General features: G+C 36.9%; 3 protein-coding genes across 5 annotated transcripts in view; 1 reads left to right on the top strand and 2 right to left on the bottom strand.

Moving 5' to 3' along the window:
- The window catches only part of samd7 (sterile alpha motif domain containing 7), a 51418-nt gene extending 32132 nt beyond the window's left edge, over positions 1 to 19286 (bottom strand). For 2 of the 3 annotated variants that reach the window (XM_062023806.1, XM_062023808.1), the window contains exon 1: positions 2615 to 2777. The gene's annotated coding sequence lies outside the window, so the exon portion shown is untranslated. Of the gene's footprint in view, positions 1 to 2614; positions 2778 to 19167 lie in introns of those variants that run through there. The other variant, XM_062023807.1, reaches the window with a different exon arrangement.
- On the top strand, positions 13489 to 20180 carry LOC133631525 (apolipoprotein D-like). The gene is made up of 5 exons (XM_062023814.1): positions 13489 to 13522; positions 13583 to 13723; positions 13796 to 13917; positions 19699 to 19787; positions 19874 to 20180. Exons 2-5 carry the CDS (start codon positions 13604 to 13606, stop codon positions 20113 to 20115), a joined length of 573 nt encoding a protein of 190 aa, XP_061879798.1. The 5' UTR covers positions 13489 to 13522; positions 13583 to 13603; the 3' UTR covers positions 20116 to 20180.
- On the bottom strand, positions 20178 to 22264 carry LOC133631524 (apolipoprotein D-like). Its single transcript, XM_062023812.1, has 4 exons — positions 22098 to 22264; positions 21886 to 22007; positions 20521 to 20609; positions 20178 to 20455 (listed from the first exon to the last, which is right to left on the bottom strand). The coding sequence occupies exons 1-4, from the start codon at positions 22218 to 22220 to the stop codon at positions 20217 to 20219; spliced, it is 573 nt and encodes a 190-aa protein (XP_061879796.1). The 5' UTR covers positions 22221 to 22264; the 3' UTR covers positions 20178 to 20216.
- Between the last annotated feature and the right edge of the window lie 58 nt (positions 22265 to 22322).

Here is a 22322-nt window from a genome sequence, read left to right as displayed (position 1 = left end):
TGCAAAGTAAAGCCTATTTAATAGAAATATTATTTGTTACAACATTACGCCCCCTCCATCGCACGGTGTGCCCCCTCCCTTCCCGTATCATGACTCTTTTTGGACGTCACCACATCAAAAAATCAACACAAGATGTCTAAACTGCCAAAACTGTCAGGTGCCCAGGGAAGAAAAAAGAGAAAAGAAGAGGAGAAACGAGAAAAAGACAGAGGTAGCAGGGAGGTAACGTTAGCCTACATGAAATTATTTGTCTGTTACAGAATGTGATAGTAACCTGGCTTTTTAGCATTAAGCTAATGTTACATGATTCGGCAATTGCTAATCAATAAATAGCTAGTTCTGTTTTAACGTCGGGTTAATATTGTGGAGGGGGCTAAATTGTTATGGAAAATAATAATGTAACGTTAGGTAATTACAGTACTCCCACCTTACATTCCTCAGGGACATTTGTATTAGATCTTTTAAGCAGGTGTTTTTTGTTTACATTGTTATTGCCTTCTGGTTAGATAATGTTTGCCCTGCAGGTAATAGTCACTTTTCCACCCCTTTATATATTAGGTATAGTTGTAAGCCTAGTTGTTAAAGTGCACTTCATTAATGTTAATTAAGCAATATCACATGAGAGGGAATGCTGTTTTTTAATTTGAGCACTGCTGTGATTCGGTTAAAGATAATCATAACATAACATTGTCATATAATATGTTAATTTGCTTTCTTTGTTAGAAATATAGCTTGGTCCAATTTGTTATATATTCTAACAAAGTGTAGATTGGATTTTAACCTATTTAAAACATGTCATCAAAATTCTAAAATTAATCTTAATCAGGAAAAATTACTAATGATGTTCCATAAATTCTTTTTTTAAGTTTTTCTCTTCTTTTTTTCGGTTTAATTTTGAAGAGTCGAAATTGAAGATAAACTATGTTTCAAAATTTAATTGCCATTTTTTTCGTGTTTTCTCCTCTTTTAAACCATTCAATTAAGTGTAAATATCATTAATTATTAATAATAACATAGAGTTAAAGGTAAATTGAGCAAATTGGCTATTTGTGGCAATTTATTGAAGTGTGTATCAAACTGGTAGCCCTTTGCATTAATCAGTACCCAAGAAGTAGCTCTTGCTTTCAAAAAGGTTGGTGACCCCTGGTATATACACTTCACTGCCGATGTGGGGGGGGGGGGGGTGAATGCGCATATGAAACCGGTGGGGTTCGGTACCTCCAACAAGGTTTAGAAACCCTTTCGGTCTGCAACATTTTCAATTCATGAAAGTACAACTGTTTGTTTATTTTGTTGACCACTGACCCGAAGAAATAATAAACTAAATCAGGGGTCACCAACCTTTTTGAAAGCAAGAGCTACTTCTTGGGTACTGATTAATGCGAAGGGCTACCAGTTTGATACACACTTCAATAAATTGCCAGAAATAGCCAATTTGCTCAATTTACCTTTAACTCTATGTTATTATTAATAATTAATGATATTTACACTTAATTGAACGGTTTAAAAGAGGAGAAAACACGAAAAAAATGACAATTAAATTTTGAAACATAGTTTATCTTCAATTTCGACTCTTCAAAATTCAACCGAAAAAAAGAAGAGAAAAACTTAAAAAAAGAATTTATGGAACATCATTAGTAATTTTTCCTGATTAAGATTAATTTTAGAATTTTGATGACATGTTTTAAATATGTTAAAATCCAATCTGCACTTTGTTAGAATATATAACAAATTGGACCAAGCTATATTTCTAACAAAGACAAATCATTATTTCTTCTAGATTTTCCGGGACAAAAATTTTAAAAGAAATTCAAAATACTTTGAAATAAGATTTAAATTTGATTCTACAGATTTTCTAGATTTGCCAGAATAATTTTTTTGAATTTTAATCATAATAAGTTTGAAGAAATATTTCACAAATATTCTTCGTTGAAAAAAACAGAAGCTAAAATGAAGAATTAAATTAAAATGTATTTATTATTCTTTACAATAAAAAAATAAATTTACTTGAACATTGATTTAAATTGTCAGGAAAGAAGAGGAAGGAATTTAAAAGGTAAAAAGGTAAATGTGTTTAAAAATCCTAAAATCATTTTAAGGTTGTATTTTTTCTCTAAAATTGTCTTTCTGAAAGTTATAAGAAGCAATATAAAAAAATTAATGAATTTATTTAAACAAGTGAAGACCAAGTCTTTAAAATATTTTCTTGGATTTTCAAATTCTATTTGAGTTTTGTCTCTCTTAGAATTAAAAATGTCGGGCAAAGCGAGACCAGCTTGCTAGTAAATAAATACAATTTAAAAAATAGAGGCAGCTCACTGGTAAGTGCTGCTATTTGAGCTATTTTTAGAACAGGCCAGCGGGCTACTCATCTGGTCCTTACGGGCTACCTGGTGCCCGCGGGCACCGCGTTGGTGACCCCTGAACCAAATAAACTGAACCGTGGGTCAACAAAACCTGATGTAAACTAATTGGCCTATAATAAATGACAAACTTCAAGTGAATTGTTGTCGATGCGTCTGTAAATTAGCACGGCATTTCGTTTTTGATCAAACTACATCAAAACTGTTTTTCCATTGCAAAAAAAGCGGTATGAAAGTTTCAGCCGACTTACCTTCGAAGTCTCAGTGAGCAGTTTTGTCGGAAAACAAAGAGAGAAATAAATGATGCAAACAAACAAAAGGTCTGCAGCCCAGCAAGTCGCTTGCAGGCTAACTAACTGCCTTAACTAAAAAAGACCTTTTAAATACCGATTGGTTTCATCTCCATTAGCGGGCCTTATCTGCAGCAGTAAGCCGTCCCCGCCCTGACAGCGCCGTGATCTCCCGTCCAACTGCTTGGCTCGCCGCACCTCGCGAGTGATGTGTAATTACTCTGGTGAGGCAGCAGTAGTGCTGCTTCTAAGCGCTCAACCTCTTTGGACGTTTACCTCACTAATCCCTTGTTAGCGCTTTAGGCCACGGTTAAGACACCTAAACGCTTAGCTTCCTTTTTCACTGGGAAAAGAACGGAGAGACCCCACCCCTTGCATCTCAGGCCGCACGCTGGGGACCCCGCGATCCTTAATTCCACCTACAAGTCTTTGTTTTTAATCATCGCCATGTCTAGATTGGCCGTTGCTCTCACTGGGGTGCCCCCATGTGTTGACCCAAACTTGCTTGGTGGTAATTTGCCAGAAATCCGGCTAAATTGGCCGGATCATCGACTCAGACCTCCTAATCTGACAGTTTGCGCTCACCAGCCGCTTACAGCCGGGGTCTGCACTTTGAGGAATGTTTTCTACACCTGATTATATAACCTATAATCACCTATAACCTACACATGGACCACCCGCCGATAACAACATCAGATGGCAACGCCCTGCGAGATGTCAATAGGACTTTATTGTCATTGCACGAGTACAAACCCCGTTTCCATATGAGTTGGGAAATGGTGTTAGATGTAAATATAAACGGAATACAATGATTTGCAAATCATTTTCAACCCATATTCCAGACCTGGGCATTCTGCGGCCCGCGGGCCGCATCCGGCCCTTTGTGCGTCCCTGTCCGGCCCGCGTGAGGCCAATTATAAATTACAAAATAAATTTTAAAAACTATCTATGTCGAGTGTGCAATACAACGGTGCTGCTTTTGTTTTGAAAATCGTTATTTGTATTACTTCCGTGTGGACAGTGAATGTGAACAGCTGCAATCACAAATTACAAAATAAAGTTGAAAAAACATCTATGTCGTGCGCGCAATACAACTGTGCTGCTTTTATTTTGAAAAGTATTAATTATGGGCGTATGTCCGTGTGTAACCTGCGAGTGAAGGTGCACATGCAGCGACAAGTGATGCACGGTTTACACCCGAGACGCTAAAAAGAGAAAAGTTGATGAGGAGTGGCGTGTTTTCAACAAGACATGGACTGCCAAGCAACGTTCCCTCTAAGGTGCGCGCCTGCGCAATTGCGCACTGCTCAAGCGTCCGCTGCGCGCAGCAAATATATGCCGCGCACCAAATCAAATCCCATCTGAATTCTAAACAAAATAAACACATTTATTCTATGTAATTTTGCAATGCAACTTTGAGTGACCGTGACAACAAGCGGCCCTAACGGTGTTCGTCAACACCGTTCAATTATTGTAACGTCTATCGAGATGCTTCGAGGACAGGAATTATATCGATCACTTTATTGAGCAAAACTGTTTATATTCGGACATAACCACACCAAAAACATGAGTAAAACACTTCTATCTCGAAAAACTAGTCATTTTCTGCCGTACAAACCAGGCCAAAACCAACTTGTCATCTGTCACCAACACGCATAGCACTAAACCACTGGTGCGTTTATGGCCACACAAAAAGTCGGACAACTCAAACACCACACAAAGTTACACTATGACTCCTCAGTCATACGTGTGCTTATTTTATTGTAATTTATTATTAATGTTAATTTATTTATATTAGTCATGGAATGCTGTTACACACACTATGTTGAAGTATTACTATTATTATTATTATTATTATTTATCTTACGGTATATATCAAAAATAATATTGAGCAAAATTTAATTGAAATATTGTCGATGTGGCCCTCCAGCAGTGCTCGGGTTGCTCATGCGGCCCCCGGTAAAAATTTATTGCCCACCCCTGCCATATTCAGTTGAATATGCTACAAAGTCAACATATTTGATGTTCAAACTCATAAACATTAGTTTTTTTGCAAATAATCATTAACTTTAGAATTTGATGGCAGCAACACGTGACAAAGAAGTTGGGAAAGGTGGCAATAAATACTGATAAAGTTGAGGAATGCTCATCAAACACTTATTTGGAACATCCCACAGGGGAACAGGCTAATTGGGAACAGGTGGGTGCCATGATTGGGTATAAAAGTAGATTCCATGAAATGCTCAGTCATTCACAAACAAGGGTGGGGCGAGGGTCACCACTTTGTCAACAAATGCCTGAGCAAATTGTTGAACAGTTTAAGAAAAACCTTTCTCAAGCAGCTATTGCAAGGAATTTAGGGATTTCACCATCTACGCTCCGTAATATCATCAAAGGGTTCAGAGAATCTGGAGAAATCACTGCACGTAAGCAGCTAAGCCCGTGACCTTCCATCCCTCAGGCTGTAGTGCATCAACAAGCGACATCAGTGTGTAAAGGATATCACCACATGGGCTCAGGAACACTTCAGAAACCCACTGTCAGTAACTACAGTTGGTCGCTACATCTGTAAGTGCAAGTTAAAACTCTCCTATGCAGGGCGAAAAGGCGGAGCTGGGACCCTGGAGGTCGACTGCTGCTATAAAGCGCTGCCAGCTGTCCATCACCCCGAAGGGGAATCAAGCGGTGGTGAAGGCGTGGGGTGGGTGGGTGGGGGTGTGTGTTTGTATATACTCATTGTCTTGGGTGTGTTGATGTAGTGTCCATAGGTCTGGGGCCGTTCTGCATGCAAGCAAAAGTTCGACTCCAGGTGTCGTTGAGGAGGGAGGGAGGTCAAAAGCGTCCATCCTTGAGGAGTCCTCAGGGGGGATGTTTTTAGAACAGCCTGCTCCTGTTGTTGCATGAAGGCCATTCGAGGCAGTCAGATCATAGATTAGGATTTTGTTTTTCCGCGAACAGACATTACAATGGCTAGTCTGTTCTATTCCATGCCGGCCCTCATATCCAATTTTTCCCTTTCAACCAGCTTTTCCATGATGTGATCCATCTTGCGATTCAGTTCAGAAATCGCCCCAGACTTTGATCCCACAGCCCGGCCCAATCCTTCCATTGCGACGAACAGCCTTTGGGCTCCGTGAGTGGCTGCCATCGTCTTACGAATTTGACGATACACCAGAGCAATGCCCAGCACAATCAGCAGGTGCCCCGCGATCACGGTTCCAAATAGGTAGATGTCTTCCACGTCCTCGATGGAAGGGACTGAGAGGCACATGATTCTCCATTTATCCCAGGAATCTCTCACGTACTAGCAGTATCTTTACTTTATGTGATTAGCAGTACCAAATACATGACGTTATTAGCAGTAACATTTACATTACGTTATTAGCAGTAACATTTACATTACGTTATTAGCAGTATCTTTATGTGATTAGCAGTAGAAATACATGACGTTATTAGCAGTAACATTTACATTACGTTATTAGCAGTAACATTTACATCATGTTATTAGCAGTAACATTTACATTATGTTATTAGCAGTATCTTTATGTGATTAGCAGTAGAAATACATGACGTTATTAGCAGTAACATTTACATTACGTTATTAGCTGTAACATTTACATTACGATATTAGCAGTATCTCTACTTTATGTGATTAGCAGTACCAAATACATGACGTTATTAGCATTAACATTTACATGACGTTATTAGCAGTAACATTTACATTACGTTATTAGCAGTAACATTTACATTACGTTATTAGCAGTAGCATTTACATCACGTTATTAGCAGTAACATTTACATTACGTTATTAGCAGTATCTTTACTTTATGTGATTAGCAGTACCAAATACATGACGTTATTAGCAGTAACATTTACATTACGTTATTAGCAGTAACATTTACATCATGTTATTAGCAGTAACATTTACATTACGTTATTAGCAGTATCTTTATGTGATTAGCAGTAGAAATACATGACGTTATTAGCAGTAACATTTACATTACGTTATTAGCTGTAACATTTACATTACGATATTAGCAGTATCTCTACTTTATGTGATTAGCAGTACCAAATACATGACGTTATTAGCATTAACATTTACATGACGTTATTAGCAGTAACATTTACATCACGTTATTAGCAGTAACATTTACATTACGTTATTAGCAGTATCTTTATGTGATTAGCAGTAGAAATACATGACGTTATTAGCAGTAACATTTACATTACGTTATTAGCTGTAACATTTACATTACGATATTAGCAGTATCTCTACTTTATGTGATTAGCAGTACCAAAAACATGACGTTATTAGCAGTAACATTTACATTACGTTATTAGCAGTAACATTTACATTATGCTATTAGCAGTAACATTTACATCACGTTATTAGCAGTAACATTTACATGACGTTATTAGCAGTAACATTTACATGACATTATTAGCAGTAACATTTACATGACGTTATTAGCAGTATCTTTACTTTATGTGATTAGCAGTACCAAATACATGACATTATTAGCAGTAAAATTTACATTACGTTATTAGAAGTATCTTTACATTATGTGATTAGCAGTACCAAATACATTACATTATTAGCAGTAAAATTTACATTACGTTATTAGCAGTAACATTTACATTACGTTATTAGCAGTATCTTTACATTATGTGATTAGCAGTACAAAATACATTACTTTATTAGCAGTATCTTTATGTGATTAGCAGTAACTTTTACATTACGTTATTAACAGCTATATACATTACGTTATTAGCAGTAACATTTACGTGACGTTATTAGCAAAAATGTTGACATTACTTTATTAGCAGTAATGTTTGCATCACGTAATTAGCATGGCATGTACATTACTTATTAGCAATAAAATGCACATTACGTTATTAGTTGTAGGCTTAACGTTGACATTCCAATACAATTACCATGACAATGCTAGCATTGAGGTTAGCTGTTGTAATTGTCATCCAGAAGACACGCAAATACAAACATTGGAACAAACCCCCTAATAAAGGACTTTGGAGTTAAGCAACCCAAAGAATTAAGACTTTAAAGGAGTCATCTAAACCACTAATTTAGGCTGTGTAAGCTTTTCCTGAGGGATTTCTGTCCATCTTGTTTGCAGCCAGCATTATGGAGTCCCAACCAGGCAAAGGGATCAGAGCAGGTTTAACCTCCACCAGCTATAAATTCACCAGTAAGACACAAACACGGACCCTGTTTGTCCATCTTCTAATTACAGCAACAATCTGGTGTCCGGATCAAACACGTTTACACTGCAGCCTAATCCAGCTAAAGTGGAGCATTACGTCTTTTGTGCATGCTGCAAATCTTGTTTAGGTCTTGATTACCATCAGCTGCTGGATAGAAGGATTGTTTAGCAACCAATAAGCTCTGAGATGACACAAAACAAGACGGCGCTGCATTCGGGAGCATCTCTGTTGACCGTGAGTCAGATCAAAATGCAACACTTTGGAACAAAAATTATAGTTTAGATGAGTTGACACTCTAATCTAAAAACTATTAAAAATATCTACCGTATTTCCTTGAATAGCCGCCGGGGCGCTAATTAATTTAAAACCTCTTCTCACTCCGGCGCTTACCTTATCATGAAAAGCACATTTAATAAAAAAAACTTTATTATGCTCTTACCTTTACTTATAAATGATGTCCATGTACAGCTGCTTCTGATCAAAGGCAGTCTTCCTTATCTTTCTTCAGTTTTAAAAGTCTCTGGAGATATTCCTTTAATTATTACCTCCTGCTTCGATTGAAAGTCCAGTTTAGAAAACTGTTTTGTTTTAGATATGTAATCCTCCATGGTAAAAGTGCAAGCAAACGATCGCTGCTCACGCTTGCTGCTTGTTGTCTTCTTCTGCAGCACCGGTCTTCTGCAGTACTGGTAGTCGCAAGAAGGATCACTAGCGCCCTCTACCACCAGGAGGCGGGAGTCATTTAATGACCCGGTGGAAGTGCCAAGCATGCGCTAATTATTTTGCGAAACGAGTTTGACCCTGCTGTAATTCTAGGCAGGCGAATACTATATTCCCGGCGGCAAATCAAGGAAATACGGTATTTTATATATAAAACTTTTTTTTTTTTAAATACAGCAATTTTATTATCTTTGTGGAAAATGTTGTCAAGCTTATGAGATGCGATGCAAGTGTAAGCCACTGCACTGCAAAAAGTCAGTGTTCAAAAACAAGGAAAAAAAATACAAAAACGAGGGGTATTTTATTTGAACTAAGCAAAATTATCTGCCAATAGAACAAGAACATTTGGCATGTCAAGACTTTCCAAAACAAGTAAAATTAGCTAACCTCAATGAACCCAAAAATACCTTAAAATAAGTATATTCTTCCTAATAACAACTGTACTACTATATGAGTACGTATTTTCTATTGTTTCATTGAAAATAAAACAGCAAAGTCCATTTGGCTGTCATCTGTTTTAATTATGAGACACAATTGTGTCAAAGTCATGATTTTTTATTATTTCATGCTTGAAATAAGACATTCTTACTTTGAAAAAGTAGTTTTCTACTTGCGAGTGTTGACGACACAGCTTTGCAACAGTTGATATTCTAGTTTCAAGCATGTTTTACTCAATATAGCTCATCAAATCTCAGCAACAAGCTGTAATATCTTACTGAGATCATTTAGGACCAAAACACTTAAAACAAGTAAAACACTCTAACATCAAATCTGCTTATTATCTTATCAAACAGAAAATAAGCTAATATCACCCTTATTTGAGATATTTCATCTTATTTAGATTTCACTTTTTGCAGTTATAATTAAGTTCAAGTTCAAGTTAAAGTACCAATGATTGTCACACACACACATCTCATATTTTTTGGAAGCTCATCTTGTAATTGACATTGTTTATAGGGTTAGATGCAATAAGTGTTCAACTTCAGCCTAAACCAGGGGTGTCCAAAGTGCGGCCCGCGGCTAATTGTTTACCGGCCCGCCACACATTCTGGAAATACTATTGTAAAAATAAAAAAGAACATTAAAAAAAGTGGAATGAGGTGAAATCCAACGAGAAAAAGTTGCAATGTTGACACAAAAGCTGCCATGCAGGCTTTTTTTCTTTTTCTTTTGTCTTTCTTCATTTTTCTTTTTTTGCCATTGCTCAAAAAAAAAAAAAAAAAAAAAAGACAAAAAATCCATCTTATAATGAATTATTTTCAGGGCTCCAATTACTTTAAATTTTTCACTTTAAAATGTTTTATGTGGTAAATATTGCATATATTGTGTAATAGCCATATAAAAACATCAAAGTTTTCTTTGACAAAAGCGCATAAAACAAACAAAATAATAGTTCCAGCATAAAATGGACAGATATATCTGAAGTTGATCTCGTAACTTCAGGCCTGGCCCTAACCAATCTGGCGCCCTAGGCAAGATTTTAGGTGGCCCCCCCCCCCCCCCCCACATCGGCAGTGAAGTGTATATACTCACAAGAAACCGAATAGCTTTGTCTTTGACCTTTTTTTTTACTTAAAGAAAGCAAATTAACATATTATATGAGAATGTTATGTTATGATTATCTTTAACCGAATCACAGCAGTGCTCAAATTAAAAAACAGCATTCCCTCTCATGTGATATTGCTTAATTAACATTAATGATGTGCACTTTAACAACTAGGCTTACAACTATACCTAATATATAAAGGGGTGGAAAAGTGACTATTACCTGCAGGGCAAACATTAGCTAACTAGAAGGCAATAACAATGTCAACAAAAAACACCTGCTTAAAATATCTAAAACAAATGTCCCTGAGGAATGTAAGGTGGGAGTACTGTAATTACCTAACGTTACATTATTATTTTCCATAACAATTAGCCCCCTCCACAATATTAACCCGACGTTAAAACAGAACTAGCTATTTATTGATTAGCAATTGCCGAATCATGTAACATTAGCTTAATGCTAAAAAGCCAGGTTACTATCACAGACAAATAATTTCATGTAGGCTAACGTTACCTACCTGCTACGTCTGTCTTTTTCTCGTTTCTCCTCTTCTTTTCTCTTTTTTCTTCCCTGGGCACCTGACATTTTTGGCCGTTTTGACATCTTGTGTTGATTTTTTTGATGTGGTGACGTCCAAAAAGAGTCATGATATGGGAAGGGAGGGGGCGCACCGTGCGGGGGGAGGGGGCGCAATGCTGTGACAAATAATATTTCTATTAAATAGGCTTTACTTTGCATTTTAATTAACGTGGGATTATTTGTTGTATTTAGAAATAATAGTACCAACTTTTTTTTTCTTTTTTTTTTTCTCCAACATTTGTGGCACTGGCGTGGCGCCCCCTGATGGACGGCACCCTTAGCATTTGCCTATACGGCCTATGCCACGGGCCGGCCCTGCGTAACTTAAGTGTTGAAAGTAAAAGAAAAACCTAATAAAAATGTATCACTTTATGAGTGGGGCACCTTTTGGATCCCAAATATATTTAGTGATTTTTTTATTCATCTTTTCACTGTGATTACTCAAAAATATGAAAGAATTACACTACCGTTCAAAAGTTTGGGGTCACCCAAACAATTTTGTGGAATAGCCTTCATTTCTAAGAACAAGAATAGACTGTCGAGTTTCAGATGAAAGTTCTCTTTTTCTGGCCATTTTGAGCGTTTAATTGACCCCACAAATGTGATGCTCCAGAAACTCAATCTGCTCAAAGGGAGGTCAGTTTTGTAGCTTCTTTAACGAGCTAAACTGTTTTCAGATGTGTGAACATGATTGCACAAGGGTTTTCTAATCATCAATTAGCCTTCTGAGCCAATGAGCAAAAACATTGTACCATTAGAACACTGGAGTGATAGTTTCTGGAAATGGGCCTCTATACACCTATGTAGATATTGCACCAAAACCCAGACATTTGCAGCTAGAATAGTCATTTAGCACATTAGCAATGTATAGAGTGTATTTCTTTAAAGTTAAGACTAGTTTAAAGTTATCTTCATTGAAAAGTACAGTGCTTTTCCTTACAAAATAAGGACATTTCAATGTGACCCCAAACTTTTGAACGGTCGTGTAAAAATCAATGGTGTCCTGCATTATTGATCTTTTAGGGCTCTAATGACTAAATACTGCATATTTCAGTTTTACTATAAAAAAAACTACGTTGTTTTTGACAGAAAAGCCATAAAACATTTTTTTTAAATTTGTATTACTTTATATCACGGGTCACCAACGCGGTGCCCGCGGGCACCAGGTAGCCCGTAAGGACCAGATGAGTAGCCCGCTGGCCTGTTCTAAAAATAGCTCAAACAGCAGCACTTACCAGTGAGCTGCCTCTATTTTTTCAATTGTATTTATTTACTAGCAAGCTGGTCTCGCTTTGCCCGACATTTTTAATTCTAAGAGAGACAAAACTCAAATAGAATTTGAAAATCCAAGAAAATATTTTAAAGACTTGGTCTTCACTTGTTTAAATAGATTCATGAATTTTTTTACTTTGCTTCTTATAACTTTCAGAAAGACAATTTTAGAGAAAAAATACAACTTTAAAAATGATTTTAGGATTTTTAAACACATATACCTTTTTACCTTTTAAATTCCTTCCTCTTCTTTCCTGACAATTTAAATCAATGTTCAAGTAAAAAAATTTTTTATTGTAAAGAATAATAAATACATTTTAATTTAATTCTTCATTTTAGCTTCTGTTTTTTCGATGAAGAATATTTGTGAAATATTTCTTCAAACTTATTATGATTAAAATTCAAAAAAATTATTCTGGCAAATCTAGAAAATCTGTAGAATCAAATTTAAATCTTATTTCAAAGTCTTTTGAATTTCTTTTAAAATTTTTGTTCTGGAAAATCTAGAAGAAATAATGATTTGTCTTTGTTAGAAATATAGCTTGGTCCAATTTGTTATATATTCTAACAAAGTGTAGATTGGATTTTAACCTATTTAAAACATGTCATCAAAATTCTAAAATTAATCTTAATCAGGAAAAATTACTAATGATGTTCCATAAATTATTTTTTAAATTTTTTCCAAAAGATTCAAATTAGCTAGTTTCTCTCTTCGTTTTTTCGGTTGAATTTTGAATTTTAAAGAGTCGAAATTGAAGATAAACTATGTTTCAAATTTTAATTGTCATTTTTTGTGTGTTTTCTCCTCTTTTAAACCGTTCAATTAAGTGTAAATATCATTAATTATTAATAATAACATAGAGTTAAAGGTAAATTGAGCAAATTGGCTATTTCTGGCAATTTATTTAAGTGTGTATCAAACTGGTAGCCCTTCGCATTAATCACTACCCAAGAAGTAGCTCTTGGTTTCAAAAAGGTTGGTGACCCCTGCTTTATATCAACTTAAAGTTGATATAGAAATTTACTGTAAGCGTTAAATAATTTAAAAAAAAAAATAATCAGACTTATTTTTAACATTTTAATGACTGAGACCCTTTATGATCTGGGACCCCTAAAGGTAAAATAAATAAAAAATGCATATATTTTGTTATGAAAATGAAAAATATCAAAACGGCCCCCACATGCTTTAATTTTTCCGTGTGCGGCCCTTAGTGGAAAAAGTTTGGACACCCCTGGCCTAAACCCTTTCGGTCTGCAACATTTTCAATTTATGAATGTACAAGTGTTTGTTCATTTTGTTGACCACTGACCGAAGAAATAATAATAAACTAAACTAATACCAAAATAGTTGTTGGAGTGCAATGATCTACATATACTTGTAGAAAGCAGCATCATGCGAGTTACAAAACAACACACGTGCTACATTTCCCACGCTCCCTGATAAGATAGCCTTTGGAGTAAATACGAGGCGATGTATAAAAACACAGAGCGTCAAACGAAGATTTCACTACCACTTCTACGGCCAACAGGTGAGTGTGAACACCATGCCATTTTAAACTGAATGACTACCAACATTTTCCACTGTACAGGTTTGCCAGAAAGAAAGAAAAATGGCTGCCACGCAGGTCATGTCCTTGATGTTGCTGTCCGTCCTGACGGCAAACGCTCAGGTCGTCATGCCGGGAAGATGCCCCAAACCTGCGGTCCAGGAGGACTTCGACACCGCGAGGGTGAGACGAAGCTGGCTCTCTGTAAGACGAACGCGAACGAATAAGGTTTGCCGATTGAATTTGCGTTGACAGTATCTGGGGAAGTGGTACGAAATCCAGAGGCTGCCTCAGTCCTTCCAGAAAGGACAGTGTTGCACTGCCGCCTACAGCCTGAAGAGCCCCGGAGTTGTCGGGGTCCTCAACAGCGAGCTACTGTGAGTGTGGCGGCAAATACCGTTCATTGATTGAAACTTTTATTAGTAGATTGCACAGTACAGTACAATTGACCACTAGACGGTAACACCCGAATACGTTTTTCAACTTGTTCAACCACGTTAATCAGGGGTGTCCAAAGTGCGGCCCGCAGGCATACTTGCCAACCCTCCCGTTTTTAGCGGGAGAATCCCGGTATTCAGCGCCTCTCCCGACAACCTCCCGGCAGAGATTTTCTCCCGACAAACTCCCGGTATTCAGCCGGAGCTGGAGGCCACGCCCCCTCCAGCTCTATGCGGACCTGAGTGGGGACAGCCTGTTCTCACGTCCGCTTTCCCACAGTATAAACAGCTTGCCTGCCCAATGACGTCATAACATCTAGGGCTTTTAGAGAGTAGAGTGCACAACTGCGCACACAACAAGGAGACGAAGCAGAAGGACGAGGAAGTCACAGACATGGCGACGCCGTCGACGAGCAAGATGAGGAAATACGCTTGCAAGTTCCAAAACGAATGGAAACAAGAATTTCAGTTCATCCAGGACAGTTCGAAGGGGAAGGGGTATGTTGCCTGTACATTTTGTAGAACAGACTTCTCCATTGAACACGGTGGCCGAAATGATATACTCATCATGAACGGAGAAGTTAAACAGGACAATACTGCCATCTAATGGATAGCCACCGGAACACTGAAATTCAAGTATTTTTTTTTCTTCTATGTAAATAAAATAAATAAATATATATATATATATATATATATATATATATATATATATATATATATATATATATATATATATATATATATATATATATATATATATATATATATGTCTTAATTAGATTATCCAAAAAATAGTGCTCGATACCGTGGTAGAGCATAATATGTATGTGTGGGAAAAAAATCACAAGACTATTTCATCTCTACAGGCCTGTTTCATGAGGGGTTTCCTCAATCCTCAGGAGATTTTTTTTTTCTCCTGAGGTTTGAGGAAACCCCTCCTGAAACAGGCCTGTAGAGATGAAATAGTCTTGTGATTTTTTCCCACACACATATATATATATATATATATATATATATATATATATATATATATATACATATATATATATATAGAGCTAGAATTCACTGAAAGTCAAGTATTTCATATATATATATATATATATATATATATATATATATATATATATATATATATATATATATATATATATATATATATATATACATATATATATACATATACATATATATATATATATATATATATATATATATATATATATATATATATATATATATATATATATATATATATATATATATACACATACATATATATATGAAATACTCAAGTTGGTGAATTCTAGCTGTAAATAATCACGCCCCCAACCACGCCCCCCGCCCCAGGCCCCCCACCCCCCACCCTCTACCCCCCACCTCCCAATATTGGAGGTCTCAAGATTGGCAAGTATGCCCGCAGGTAATTTTTTAACGGCCCCACGGCACATTCTAAAAATACGATGAAAAAAAAACAAAAAAACATAAAAAGTGGTATAAAAGAGCAAACAGGTGAAATGTAACAAGAAAATGTTGCATTATTTACTCTAATAACACAAAGCTGCCATGCAGGCTGTTTCTTTCTTTAAAAAATAATAATGAATCAAAATCAATGTCATTATGAATTAAGGCTCCATTTACTTCACATTAAATATTCCACTTTGAGATATTTTGGGGGGAAAATGTTGCATATTTTTTGGTTGCCATTTAAAAAACAAAGTGTTTTAAAGAAGGGCCTAAAACGAACAAACAAAAAACATAAACAACAATAAAACTTATAAATGATGGATTGATTTGAAGTTGATCTTGAGACTATTGTGGTAAAAGTTAAAAAAAAATGTTGGATTTATTTTTTTAACTTTACTGAGCAGTACCCTTTTGGATCCCCAATAATTTTAGTGGGACTTTTTTTTTTTTTTAAGTGTCATTGCTCAAAAAAAGAATGAATTAAAATCAATGTTGTTATGAGTTATTGACCTTTTTAAGACTCCAATTATTATATAATCTCAAATATTCCACTTTGAAATTTTATTGGGGGGAAAATATTGCATATTTTGTGTTTTTTTCCATAAAAAAACACGGTTTTCCTTGACAAAAATGGCATACAACTTAAATCTTTAAAAGCGTTATATTGACAGATAGACCTAATGTTGATCTAGAGATTTAAACCTTGAATAATAATAATAATAATACTAAATAATGACACATTTGTAATATTTTTTTGGACCAAAACCTTTTGGGGTCCCCGGGATCAAGTCTGAGTGGAGGCCTAAATGTATCTTTTTTATACTTATATTGGTTTTTAAAATAAAAAACATCAAAATGGCCCCCGCTTGCTTTGATTTTTCAGTGTGCGGCCCTCAGTGGAAAAAGTTTGGACACCCCTGACGTTAATCAATTCATCAATTCACTAGACACTTCATTAGGTACAGTCTGTCACACATTGTGCCTTTTCAAGGACAACCAGGCTGCATTTTGATTGACACACCCAAAGGTATTGATCTAACTGTGTTTATTGGAGCCCTCTTTCTACACTGCAAAAAGTGAAATCTAAGTAAGATGAAATATCTCAAATAAGGGTGATATTTGCTTATTTTCTGTCTGATAAGATCATTCTTCTCACTAAGCAGATTTTATGTTAGAGTGTTTTACTCGTTTTAAGTGTTTTGGTCCTAAATGATCTCAGTAAGATATTACAGCCTGTTGCTGAGATTTGATGAGCTATATTGAGTAAAACATGCTTGAAACTAGAATATCAACTGTTGCAAAGCTGTGTCATCAACACTCACAAGTATACAACTACTTTTTTAAAGTAATCATTTCTTATTTCAAGCATGAAAAAAAAAAATCATGACTTTGACACAATTGTGTCTCATAATTAAAACAGATGACAGCCTAATGGACATTGCTGTTTTATTTTCAATGAAACAATAGAAAACACGTACTCATATAGTAGTACAGTTGGCACAGTACAGTAAACTGACAGTTAATATTTAAACATTTAACATGTGACATTTCTAACTATTTTGAACAGAAATAGTTCATGCACATTCAGATAAATTCCTCAAAATTACAATTAAATACATTTTGGCCGGGGTTCCGCGCTGTATATATGCGCACTAATTGACTGAAAGAGCACGCACTTGGCGCGATGATGTCATGTTATCCATGGAAAAATGCCTTTTTAGACAATATGATTTGCCTGAGCGGCTAGGAGACCCCGAGAGTAACAAGCGCTTGCCTTGTTGCCTTTCCATTAAGAACAATAAATTAGTTTTTAGTATAAGTAAATGTAATGCCGAGCGCATATCATTATGTCAAGATAATGGCACTAGCATTTACTTCATTTAAGAATATTTTTCAACATATTGAGCAAAAAGTTCTATTTTTTTTTCTACCAAGAAAAGTGCACTTGTTATTAGTGAGAATATACTTATTTTAAGCTATTCTTGGCTTCATTGAAGTTAGCTAATTTGACTTGTTTTGGAAAGTCTTGACAAGCCACATTTTCTTGTTCTATTGGCAGATAATTTTGCTTAGTTCAAATAAAATACCCCTCATTTTTGTATTTTATTTTGAACACTGACTTTTTGCAGTGATAGCCTGAGCCATGAACCTAGTCTGTATCTAAACCGCCACTCAAACCCTAGTACGACACAAACACAAATCCAAACATCAGCCTTCCGTTTACCTCAGAAGTCGAAGGTCGGAGCTGTGAATAGGGATCGCAAAAAATTCCGGGAATATTCAAAGTTGGAAACCAGAGGCCGTACCCATACCAGACCTTCTACGGGTATGGGTACGGCCTGGCGCGAGATTTACACCTTCTCCCCCGGATAACACACGGCACACTGACAAAGCTTAAACCTATTGCTACTATAACAATCTACAAGGTTAATATAGGTTGCTTCTCTTTCTTTCCCTCCATTTTTCTGCATTCTTTTGTATCTCTAGTTATCATTACGTACATGTATTGTTGCATTTGAACAACTGTATTGTTGATAATAGAGGTAAATTATTGGTATCGTTCATTATCAATAGCGCTATTTGTATTGGTATTTTTCTTGCTCCATTTGTAGTGCAATAATGCTCATTGTCATTTCTGTATTTATTTTGCTAAATGCTTCTTTGCTATCACGTTTACCATCATATTTGTACATATCCTATTTGCTGATGTTTTTGTCTCTGTCTTATCCCCACAATTTCCCCCTCTGTCTTAATTTTTTTCTCTTTCTATCCCCTCCTGCACCAAATAATATAAATACATTTGAAAAAGTCAAATACAAATAAGGCAACAAGAGAAGTATCCTACACTTCTCTTTTATAAAGTAAATCTGAACAGCCGATACGGGCATCTACATCTACTATATGATTTACCTGAGATGCTGGACAGGACAAAAAAACAAACAAAAAACAAACAAAAAAACCAATTGTTTCTATAGACATGGACAATTTTGGCCCCAGTATTGATCTGTGGTAGGCCCCCAATATTTTTCTTGCGCTGTTGACATTTCACTAGATGTTCTTATTGCTCCCTGTTGGTTAAGTAGCTTCTTACCTAGTTCAAGACCAACCCTTTGATGCCATACTGTTCTTGTTAATGAAGATATGATTGTGTCAAATGATAGTTTACCAATTGCATTGGTAATTCCCTTATTTCGAATAATGCCATTGACATTGAAATATTTGCTCTGTAGCCGTATAGCTTCTCCGCAAGTGTTCAACGTTGGTTTATGAATTTATCAAATCTGTTAGAGAATGATTTTAGAAAACTGGAAGGAAAGAAACAGGTCTATATTTTAAAGTGGTTTGTGTCTCCAGCCCTAAAAATCTGCTACTTTTGCAGTTTAGTTTTGGAATTTGCCTGTTTGAAAGGATAGCCCAGGGGTCGGCAACCCAAAATGTTGAAAGAGCCATATTGGACCAAAAATACAAAAACAAATCTGTCTGGAGCCGCAAAAAATTAAAAGCCATATTACATACAGATAGTGTGTCATGAGATATACATTGAATTAAGAGGACTTAAGGGAAATTAAATGACCTCAAATATAGCTACAAATGAGGCATAATGATGCAATATGTACACATAGCTAGCCTAACTAGCATGTTAGCACCGATTAGCTTGCAGTCATGCAGTGACCAAATATGTCTGATTAGCACTCCACACAAGTCAATAACATCAACAAAACTCACCTTCGTGCACTCATGCTCAACGTTAAAAGTGTGGTGGACAAAATGAGACCGAAAAAGAAGTGGCATAAAACACGTCCTAGAAAGTCGGAGAAAGTTATGTAAACAAACTATACGGTGAGTTCAAGGACCACCAAAATTAGTAGGACAAAACGGCGCTCGCCAAATACTCGAATCAGTGAAGGATGTTTAATATAAACAGTGTGCTTTATAACAATTAGGGAGGTTTGTCCTCCTACAGAAACCATACTAAAACAAAAAAATAGATTTTTTTTCCCCTCATCTTTTTCCATTCTTCATACATTTTTGAAAAATCTCCAGAGAGCCACTAGGGCGGCGCTAAAGAGCGGGTTGCCGACCCCCAGGATAGCCAATACACACTGAAGGTTTTGAAATTTCTTCAGCATTGACAATCATGGGACTTTCCAGACTTTCCAGTACAAACACAACCCAAACCCCTAGCTGTAACTTGATTGTGCAGGTGTACCTATTGAAGAGAGTCACATAGCTCTATAATACTCTTTGGGTCCACAGTGCTGATGGGCGCGTCAGCTCAATAACTGGGTCCGCCACTGCTAAAGACCCCTCTGAGCCTGCCAAGCTGCAAGTGTCCTTCTTTGAGGGTTAGTTTTAAAAATACACACAACCTTCCCTACAGTAGCTTTGGTTCAACAGGTCTCTGACCCATCTCTCCCCTTTACCCCAACAGATACCCCCCCTGGGCCTTACTGGGTCCTGGCATCAGACTACAGCAACTACGCTCTGGTCTACAGCTGCACAGATTTCGGTGTGGGCCACGTGGACTCCGCTTGGATCCTGAGCAGGAGGCCCGCCATAGCAGAGGAGACTCTGGAGGAGCTGCACAGCACTTTGATGGCCATCGGTGTCAGAGTGGACAAGCTGCTCAGCACCAATCAGGATGAGGTTTACTGCAAGGCCATGAACCAATGACCCAACTTGTTGGATGCAATAAAACTAAAAAGTTCCACTTGAACAAATAAAAATCACAAAAATGACATTTGTATTTAATTCTTTATTGATGTAGGAACACACTAGTGCTTAGCGCTACAATAAACGGGGTCTTGGTTGGAGACGATCATTTGGTCCACGTTGACATCAGCGGCGGTCAGAAGGCCGTGCAATCGCTCCAGCTTGCTTTTGCTCAGAGTGGGCTTCCTGCTCAAGATCCAGGCCAGCAGTTCGTGGACCTGGCCCAGGTCTTGACAGCTGTAGACCACAGCGTGACCGACGTAGTCAGTGGACAGCACCCAGTAGTTGCCAGGAAATGCCACTGAAAGGAGGTGAAAAGTCACGGCTTTTGGAAAAAACAAACAAACTACAAAATGTGAAACATACTTTCAGAGAAAAAGACCTCCATCTTGGCAGGTTCTTCAGGATCCGTCACCCAAACTGAGCCATTAACCGTATGAATGGAACCATCAGCGCTACAGGGAGAAGAATTAGACACTTTATTAAAAAAAAAAAAAACTTTCTTGGCACAACAAACATGTTCTGGCTTAGAAGTTTACAAATAAGATACACAAAGGTTTTTAATGTGTTGCATGTTTGGTTTATGTACCCTCACTTCCTGTTGTAGACACGGTCAGTCCTCTGATTAGACATCCACCCTGTGCACTATTTAATATTAGCTGCCCAGACAGCAGTGTTTAAAATTCAAAAAGTTACAATACCCATGATTGTCACACACACACACACTAGGTGTGGCGAAATTCTCTGCATTTGACCCATCACCCTTGATCACTTAACCCCCCAATTCCAACCCTTGATGCTGAGTGCCAAGCAGGGAGGTAATGGCTCTCATTTTTATAGTCTTTGGTATGACTCGGCCGGGGTTTGAACTCACGACCTACCCATCTCAGGGCGGACACTCAAGTTTATATTTGGGTGTGTCTTAATGGGGAAGATGTTATTGTCCCTTGTATTCATGTTAGCATTTAAGCTAACCAGACATTAGCATGCCAGTTTGCTTCGTTAAATGGAGCAGTATCCCCAGTCCGTGAGTTTATGAAAGTGCGGTTATCACTTTTATTTAAAAAAAATAAAAAATAAGAGTACCCATAGCAAAGCAAAACTATATCATAAGATGTACTAATTAACTACATTTACATTTATATCTTATTTTGTATAGCCAAATAAAGCAATACAACTTTCAATATTTGAGTATTTTTTTTGTGTGTAATTTCTAATTAAGTCAGATAATGAATATTTAAATTGCACACTCAATTTGTTCTCAAATTTGAGATATGGCTTTGTTAAGACATTTAAGAGAAATAATCAAGACTTAAGATCTCATTTCTTTCTCTTTTTATTCTCCTTCAAAATAAGAGACATAATTGAGATCAGTGGCATACATACATGAGCTCTCCTCAGTGTATCCCACTTCTCAAATAGTTTTCTCAACCTCCTTTGTGGCAGATAATTTTGCTTAATTCAAGTAAAATACCCCTCATTTTTGTATTTTTTTCTTCTTGTTTTTAAACACTGACTTTTTGCAGTGTAGTTACATACATGTCACATTTTTGGGGAAGGGTATTCGAAATGCACATGCTTATGTTTTTATAAGATGTTACACTTGTGGCCTGGTGTGCATAGAACAGCATTGGTAGTCGATGCACCGTATTGTGTGCTGCTGCATGATTATTTTAAGTATATTTGAAAAAGTGTCTCAAGTATAAGGAAAGGATGTCTGTGCGTACTCACAGCAGCTCACTGTTGAGGACGCCAATGACTCCAGGACTTCTTAAGGTGTAGAGGGCAGTAGCACACTCGCCGTTCTGGAAGGACGCCGGTAGCCTCTTGATGTCATACCACTTGCCAACGTACTGCAGAAAACACCCAAAGTGAAACATTTTACTTAGTCTCTCCTCAAAGTCATTGTAATAAGGACAATTACTAGTAACAACGAAGCTTACCTTGGTGACGTCAAAGTCGGCCTGCACGGCGACATTGTCGGGACACTTGCCAGGTTTCAACACCTGAGCTGAGACGGTCAGGGAATACAGCAGAGTCACGAAAACAACCTGCAAGGCCTTCATCTTGTTATCTCAACACCTGCAGAACACCAAGTTGCACTCCAAGGTTCACGCTCGTCCGTATTTAAGGCCGCCAGAACCCATCAGAGAAGAAGCACACCCTAA

This window comes from Entelurus aequoreus, linkage group LG16 (genome assembly GCF_033978785.1).
Source record: "Entelurus aequoreus isolate RoL-2023_Sb linkage group LG16, RoL_Eaeq_v1.1, whole genome shotgun sequence".
Taxonomy (NCBI): domain Eukaryota; kingdom Metazoa; phylum Chordata; class Actinopteri; order Syngnathiformes; family Syngnathidae; genus Entelurus; species Entelurus aequoreus.
The sequence above is the reverse complement of the archived record's forward strand: the minus strand, read 5'-3'. Positions and strand labels throughout refer to the sequence as shown.

What these genes read in the sequence shown, in the direction of transcription:
- LOC133631524 (XM_062023812.1), bottom strand. Translation starts at nt 22,220, where the DNA reads ATGAAGGCCTTGCAGGTTGTTTTCGTGACTCTGCTGTATTCCCTGACC. An exon ending in CCGACTTTGACGTCACCAAG is followed by an intron (nt 22,008 to 22,097) that starts GTAAGCTTCGTT and finishes TGTTTTCTGCAG; the next exon opens with TACGTTGGCAAGTGGTATGA. An exon ending in GTCCTCAACAGTGAGCTGCT is followed by an intron (nt 20,610 to 21,885) that starts GTGAGTACGCAC and finishes TTCTCCCTGTAG; the next exon opens with CGCTGATGGTTCCATTCATA.
- LOC133631525 (XM_062023814.1), top strand. Translation starts at nt 13,604, where the DNA reads ATGGCTGCCACGCAGGTCATGTCCTTGATGTTGCTGTCCGTCCTGACG. An exon ending in AGGACTTCGACACCGCGAGG is followed by an intron (nt 13,724 to 13,795) that starts GTGAGACGAAGC and finishes TTGCGTTGACAG; the next exon opens with TATCTGGGGAAGTGGTACGA. An exon ending in GCAAGTGTCCTTCTTTGAGG is followed by an intron (nt 19,788 to 19,873) that starts GTTAGTTTTAAA and finishes TTACCCCAACAG; the next exon opens with ATACCCCCCCTGGGCCTTAC.